The sequence below is a fragment of the Lactuca virosa genome, chromosome 8 (assembly GCF_052849685.1).
Source record: "Lactuca virosa cultivar CGN04683 chromosome 8, Lactuca_virosa_CGN04683_v6, whole genome shotgun sequence".
NCBI lineage: Eukaryota > Viridiplantae > Streptophyta > Magnoliopsida > Asterales > Asteraceae > Lactuca > Lactuca virosa.
The window spans coordinates 82,233,395-82,241,823 of record NC_136433.1 but is presented as its reverse complement, the minus strand read 5'-3'; the positions used below and the strand labels follow the sequence as shown (position 1 = coordinate 82,241,823).

The following is an 8,429-nucleotide window of genomic DNA, read 5'->3' as shown; positions in this document are numbered from 1 at the left end:
ATGGTGAAGCTATTAAGATTTTATAAGATTAATCAGGAAGCTCGTCACTCTAGTGTTATACTAAAGTTGAAGAATAACCGCACAAACGGGTCAAGGGCTTAAATCTCAAGGGTCAAATACTTAACGAGATTTTAATTTGGTACATATAAATAACATTAATTCAAAATCAAAAATCCAACACCTTAATGGATTTAATTTTGTTGTTTATTCATGAAAGAAAGTATATTAGAACTTCCTTTTAGACTTTAGTTGTTTGGAGTTAAATTTAAGCAACCGTTTCTTTTGTTGTATTAAAAAAATTTATAACTATATATATTCCTTATTTAAATAAATAGATCGTTGATGGATCCAAGCTTTAGAGAAGAATTTTCGATGGATGCATTTTACAAATGACCAACAAAAGTGTTTAGGGATCTTTGATGTAAAAATATCCAAAGCGCGACGCTATGATAATCGGGTTTTATAACCCAATAACAAAGTAGTTGTGCGGATGTTGTTCCCTTGAATCGTCTACCTAGCTATTTCTTTTAATTACTTAAGCTTGTGTTTTTTTCTTAAAACTAAAAAAAAAAATAAAAAAAAGTTTTAGTGTTCCATGACGAATACGCTAACTCTAATTTTTTTATAAGTAATATTAGATAGAGAACATGATCACATATACGTACAACCATCGCATGTTTTATTGGAAAGGGGTCTCATTGGGATAAAATCCATATATGGATTGGACTCCTACTTATTCCTTATATATATTTTTTGCGCTCGAGATTATAGATATGATCACATACTATATCTCATTAGATGCTTGGGCCTTAAGAAATCCAAACTCAAATGGAGAATCACCACTGGAAGCAAGACGTGTGAGGCCGTTATATGAGTAAAGGCTTATGTTAAAGCAAGTTTCAGGGCAATACTGAAGCATGTAGGTAGGAGGCCTAAACACCCTGTCTTGACCTATTGGCCTATACCTCACAACCTGAAAAAGTCCAACAAAACCACCACCAGTTGTAATCAAGTTTGAAGGAGCCTCTGCTTCAGCATCCGGAATGGTCCAAGATGTCGACGCCTCACATTCACCCACAGGAGGCCCCGAATCAATACCGATGCGTGATGACTGGAGATATAACTGTCGAGTAAGCTGAGAAAAGTAGAACCCATCTCCTAGTTTATCATCCGATGGATCAAGCACCACGTCAAGTGGACAAATTTTCTCACCGTAAATACTGTCCGTTAGCTTGATTCTGCCACGCATGGTTGGGACGGGGTAGTCGCTACCTTCCATTGGGATGATGTAGTATTTCCCACCATTTCTCACGAGCTCTCCGCTAATGTCTATAACATCGTCAGAGATGACTGTAGTGATGGAAGAGATTGAGCATGTAGTCACGATGATGAAGAGACGTAGGAGAACACAAGAAAGTGATGATGGCTTCATGTTATCAAATATTTTGATTGATGTTTTATAATATAAGACTATAAGTTGGAGGTAAGTATTTATAGACCTGCTCTAAATCAAAGGTTTACTGTGAATGCATATTTCAAATGTTTTTTTATTTGTTTTTTTACTTCTAGATGCTTCATGACATGTTTTTTTTGCTAATTACATTAGTCATTATAAACAAGAATGATTTTTTTTTTCTTTTTTGTTTTTGCCGTAGACAACATTGCACCTCAAAATAAAAATTGTAATCATATTTCATATCTAGAAAACTTTTGTAACTAGCAATGATTCGAATCTCTGCCTAAGTAATTAGGGTTCGAATTTCTTGTACATTTTCAAGTATCAACATGATTTGATTTTTACTCTTAGTTGTTTGTTCTCATGGTATGTTTATCAAATATGAGGTAAAATGATTTCACTGTGATTTTTTAAATGCTTTGAGTTATTTCTCATTGGTGTTGAAGGGCAGCTTAGCAAGAGAGGAGATTTTGAAGGCACCATCACATGGATGGAAATCGGAGGACCCGTGAGATATCAGTAGATTAGCCGATTAATTAGGTTTTGTGATTTGTAAACATGGACGGTCAAAGCATATCTGAGGCTCAAGAAAAAAAAAAAAAAAAAAAAAAAAAAAAAAAAAAGCAAAAAAAAAAAAAACGGTTACTCAAAACTATGTTAGGTGGCTTTCATATATTTAGGACAAATATAAGATTAACACATTGGATTATATCAAAAAGCTCATCTCATTACCAAAAAACTTACCTTTTTTTTCGTTTTAAATTTTTTTTAAGCCACATTTTTTATCGAAAAAAAACCGTATATACCGTTGTTCTCGATTTTTCGTCCTCTTTCCATAGAGATCCATGTTGATTTATAAAAAATGAACTTTTTTTTTTCGAAAAAAATTCACTTCATTTTGTTAGTTCTTTCGATATTTAAGTTTATTTTTATCAAAAAAACTAATTATAACAAAAAAAATTAATTTTTTGTACTCTAATAATAAAGGGTAAATTACACCATTCGTCCCTCGTGCATATGCCAGAAAGCGTGTTTAGTCCCTATTTTTAAAAATTAACTCAGACCGTCCCTGAGTTTGTTTTTTCTTGCACGCTTAGTCCCTATTAACATGAAATGACTATTTTACCCCTAATAATTTGTTTTATCATTTTCTTTTATTTATTTATTTATTAGTTTAAAAATAAAATAAATAATAAATAAAACAATTCATCCCCACCATTCCCTCTCCCATTTCCCAGCTCCTTCGTCTACCTTTTTCTTACATTCCCTTCACCAAGATCATCAAGCTTCTTACATTACCTTCACCAAGATCATCAAGCAGTATGAAATCATACCAAAAAACCATCAAACTCAAACCCAAATGAAATCATCTTAATTGTATAAAATCTGAAACCCAAACAAACCAAAACCGATAGTCAACATCATTTCGAGATGAAATCCCCAAACCTAAATTCGTAATGAAGCAACCAAAATCTGTTATGAAATTCCTCGATTAATGCCCTAGATTGTTGAACTTCGACATACATCAAAACTTCGGAGACGGTGACTGAAAGGAATGATAGAGGTATGCTGGTGACCGAGAGGAATGAACATCATCTTCTTCACCGCCACAATACGTGCAACTGTGCACACAGTTGCCGGAGGTTTCTGGCGATGGAAATTTCCTAGCGATCGAAATCCCGCTGGTCCTCCCCTATTGACAAACACACCCATGCTTCCTCCTTATCCCACTCTCTTTTCCGATCATCGTTAAGATGTTAATCCACCACCGATCTCCTCCGAAAAAGCTCCGACCACAACCACCGATTAGTAATACAGTGAAAGCGGTGGGGAAGGTTCGTCGGAGAAGTGGAAGCGATGATGGTAGTCGGTGACTGGCCAATGAGTTAAAGGTCTCCGTTTTCCCTCTCATCGATTCGATGTGTGTGTGTTTTCTGCGATTGTGGATGGTTAGGGAAAGTAAAGATGCGTTTATTATTTATTTTTTAATTTTTAATTGAAACCTATAATAAAAGCATTAAATTAATTGAAAAACAAAAATACAAGGGTATTTTGGTCATTTCAAACTTGACAGGGACTAAATTCGCAACAAAATCGGCTTTCAGGGATGAAGCGTGCAAGATTAAACAAAACGAGGGACGGTCCGAGTTAATTTTTGAAAATAGAGACTAAACACGCTTTTTGGCATATGCACGAGGGACGATTGGTGTAATTTACCCAATAATAAACATCAACACTGACTAAAAAAACTCGATCAGTGAAGATTTACACTGTGAATCTAAACTGTAAATATTTCAATTTTTAACATTCACAATGTGAAAAAGTTCGATCAGTTCAGATTCACATTCACATTGTGAACATTCTCAGATTCACAGTGTGTATAATAGTAAATCAGATTCACAATATAAATCTGAACAAGCTCACAATGTGAATCTGAACTGAAATATCATTTTTTTAACATGATATGAATCTATGTTTAAAAAGTACCAGAAAATATGAATTTTGATATATTTATTAATTGTTTTCTATAAAAAAAATAAACCTTAACTTTTCAACAAAGAAAATAAAATGAGTTTTTTTCGAAAAAAAAGTTCGTTTTTTATATATCATCATGAATCTCTATGGAAAGAGGACGAAAAATCGTGAACAACGTTATATTCGGTTTTTTTTTCAATAAAAAATATAACCTAAAAAAATTTTAAACGAAAAAAATGAAGTGAGTTTCGTTATAATCCAATGCATGTGCGTCAATTGTAAAAGTCTACAACCCTTCGTTTTGTTGTTGGTCGCTTTAAATTTCCACGTTTTGGATTGGTTCCTTGGTTCCTTATTTAATAATGGTTTTTTTTATTGAACTTCTATATATATATATATATATATATATATATATATATATATATATATATATATATATATATATATATATATATATATGGTTAGGTTATTTTATTTTTACTAACTATTGTGTGCCAGAATCCAAGATCTGGACCAACGGATGAAATTAATCAATGGACATGATTTGAGGGTGTATGATAGTACAATGGGATAACATGTACTATATAATCACATAAATTTTAGCAAAAATGTATTTTGGACAATTAACTATATTTATAAAAGGAAATTTTCGGATTTTTAGGGATAATAAATTCTCCTAATTTTAAAAATCTGATTTTTTTAATTAATTCATATTTAATTCTAAAGTAATTTGTAAACATAACCGATTTTATTCTGCCAGAATATTTTTTGTTAGAATGAGGTTCTTTCAGAATTTTATTCTATTAGAATATTATTGAAGAATAACAAAATTCTTGAATCCGAGGTTGAAAAATAACAACATTCTAATATATTTTTATACATCCGAACTTAAATACAAATTCATGTATATTCTCACAAACTAAAAGCTTTATACATTTTAATATAATTATACATATTCTAAAAGAATATCAACAAAAATGAATAAAATTCTTAAAAAATAACAACATTCTTAAATTGTGAGTATGATCAAACTTTCTTCATTCTTCAAGTTATTTCTATTAGGTCTTCAATGCATTCTTCTAGTCATTCCTATCACAAATACAATAAAAACTAATAATGGTTAAAAACATGTTACTTGCAAACAACTATCACTTTATATATTCTGGTAGAATAAATAGAATATGACATAATACATAGAATACATAGAATACATTATGGCAGAAATACACAGATTTTATTCTGGCATAATACATTCTGAAAGAATATATAGAATACATTCAAGCCATTCCTATCACAAATGCAACAAAAACATCAAAATCCAACAATAAACACTAATTCATTCTGAAAGAATACACACAAATCCATTCACACCCCATACTCATCTTTCACATTATAAAAGACTAATTTCTTCTAAAAAAACAACACCAATTGGGTTTTTTTATACTGAGAATTAGTCAATTACCGGGAATTTGGCTTGAAACATCTCTTATGCATTCTATCGAACACCTTTTGTGCATTATCAAATGCTTCTGTGTAGAAGAAAAACCACCAAGAAAGGAGAAGCTCAATACACATATACAGGGTAAAAGGAACCAACAACAAAAAGCATACCACAACTCTAGGAAAAACCCACCACATTACCACTAAGCAGCAACAAACAATTGCACACAAGCCAAAAAAACCAGCAACACAGCAAAAAAAAAAAAAAACACCACGGGTAAAAACGTCAACCACCCTGAAAACCATTCCGTACAGCAAGAATCGCAGACGAGCCCCAACAAAACAAAAGCAGACAGTTACGAATCGAGCCAATCAAAACTCAAACTTAGGGAAACTCCATGAAACAGAAATGCATAGGAAGAATCCATAGAAACAACCACATAAATGTGACCTGATGTGGAATAAAGAAAAGAAACAATAAAAAAACAATCAAATTTATTGAAAAGCTAAGTGATTTGAAGTCATGAAGAAAAAATAAAATTGTTTAAAACAAATTATAGAAGATGTCGACTTTTGATTGAAGATTAAGATGTGAGATTGGCTAATGATTTCTACTCTTTTAACTGAGAAGATGAAGACCGACAGAGGAGGGTGGTCGCTTGATGACGGTGGTGGTCATCACCGCAAACAGGAGGGGGAGGCGTTGCTGGAGAGGAGGCATTGATGGAATGTTTCTGTCGTCGAAGGGGAGAGTCATTGGAGGAAGAAAGAACTGCTGGAGGAAGAAGATCTGTAGATGCAAATGAACGACAGAGGTTATTTTTAGGGTTTTAAAATACTGATTTTCTTTCCTTAATTGTAGGATTAAATTAAATGACTTCATTAATTGTAAATACAAAAAACCGAAAATGCCCTTATTTGATTTAATTAATTATTTAATATTTACTAATTTGTGATTGGTGCATAAATGCACATAATAGTTGCTGAAAAACATTTGAACCTAGCTCTCTCTCTCTCTCTCTCTATATATATATATATATATATATATATATATATATATATATATATATATATATATTAAGACTCTAATTGGTAGATTTGGAAGGAGCGTTCTTGTTGTAGATGAAATCAAGAGGAGAATAGAGAAGAGAGGCGATCATGGCTCCAGGCAACACCCCAAATATAGACACTGCAACCAGTTTCTTCACTAGGGGCTCCCCGTCTCAGGTTATGGTGGAAAAAAGGCACTTCGTATACCCCATATTCGATCTAAGAGCTTCAACAAATTCAAATCAGTGATGCTACTGCCAGTTTCTTCACTAGCGGGTCCCCGTCTCTGGTTAAGCGAAGGTAACAACCTCCTCATTTTGATTTCATCCTCTCGGTAGGTGAAAAAGAAGAAGCCTAGGAAATATAAAAGAGGATATAAGATAGAGAGAGACTAGGTCAAATATATTTACTTTATTTCCTTAATTGCAGGATTTCAATTAAATCATTTCCTTAATTAAAAGTACAAAAGGTCTAAAACACCATTTAATGATTTATTTAATTATTTATTATTTCTTGAATTCTCATTGGTGCATTTAGGCACACAATAATTGCTAGAAACATTTGAAACTAGCTCTCTCTCTCTTTCTCTCTTTCTCTCTCTCTTTCTCTCTCTCTCTCTCTCTCTCTCTCTCTATATATATATATATATATATATATATATATATATATATATATATATATATATATATATATATATATATATATATAATAATGTTGCATATAGAATGATTGAAACGACATAGTTTTGAATCAAAATAACTGAAATTCCTTATCCTAAATATTAGGTTTCAGTATCTTTTATGTCACCGACATGGCGACATCTTCATTTTTGTCTAAGAATCGAAACGTGAAGAGTTGGTAATGGAATTCATTGCAACAAAGTTTTGAAATTATCAAAGAAAAAACCTTTTTATTTATATTCTATGAGGGAATCGTAAAGCATTGATTATTTTATATATTTAACTAGTTTATAACCCGTGGAAACCACAGTTATAAAATTAATTCAGTTTTCATAGCAAAAATTTATAATTATGAATCAATTATTTTAAATAAATTATTAATTAAGAGATATATTAAAATTTTAAAATTAATTATAACTTTAAATTCAACATATAATTAAAAAAGTAAATGTTTCTATAAAAAGTTAAGATTTATTATTTAAAACTTTAACCTCATTAATTGTGATAGTTATTTGTTTAATATATTTTCATTGACACATGACATAATATTAATGTGAAGTTGTATTAGAGTGACACATGACAAAATGAGATTAAAACTATTCTTTTATTAGTATTATATTATATTAGTACTAGACGAATACCCGCGCGTTTCACAGAAACACCTATATAGTTGAAGTCTTTATAAATATATGTTTTTTTAATATAGCAATAACGTTGTTATTGAATTTGATATAATAATTCGTATACTAAATTGATATAATGTATTGATTATATTGAATTATATGATAATATATACATCTATAATAACTGCATAATCTCAATCGTTTGAATGACTTATACCCGTGAGTTACACATGAATAAAATTAAATATAATATATGGTTTAATGTTATTTATAGTTGTTATTATTGTTAATTAATTTTTTTAAAATTTATTTACTTAATGTTTTAATCTCTATCATTATAATTATTTAAAACATCAAACATTGTTTTTTGATTTTAAAGGTAACAATATAATCATTTATATAGAGTTATTTTTAACTATTGTTATTATAAGTTATTTTAAGCTACTTATTTGAAAACTTTAAACGAATATAAAAATATTTTTAGGAGATATTTTAGTTAAATTGAGATTACAATTTAGTTTTTGCATTTATCACTACAATTTACCACTTATAATTATTTACAAAATATTTTTTGGTTTTTTCAGTGGAACTGAAATTTATATTTAAGTTGACATTGTAATGTTATATTTAAAATAACAATTTAAGTATTTTGTCCAAACTGTTAAAAAGTTATAGCTTTAAACTGATAATGATTTACATACAACA

The 8,429-nt window shown here is 30.3% G+C and overlaps 1 protein-coding gene across 1 annotated transcript; it reads right to left on the bottom strand.

Annotated features, from left to right (window-relative positions):
* Positions 1 to 784: 784 nt before the first annotated feature.
* On the bottom strand, positions 785 to 1,432 carry LOC145130554 (trypsin inhibitor 1B-like). The gene has a single exon (XM_079065334.1). The coding sequence runs from the start codon at positions 1,430 to 1,432 to the stop codon at positions 785 to 787; it is 648 nt and encodes a 215-aa protein (XP_078921460.1).
* Between the last annotated feature and the right edge of the window lie 6,997 nt (positions 1,433 to 8,429).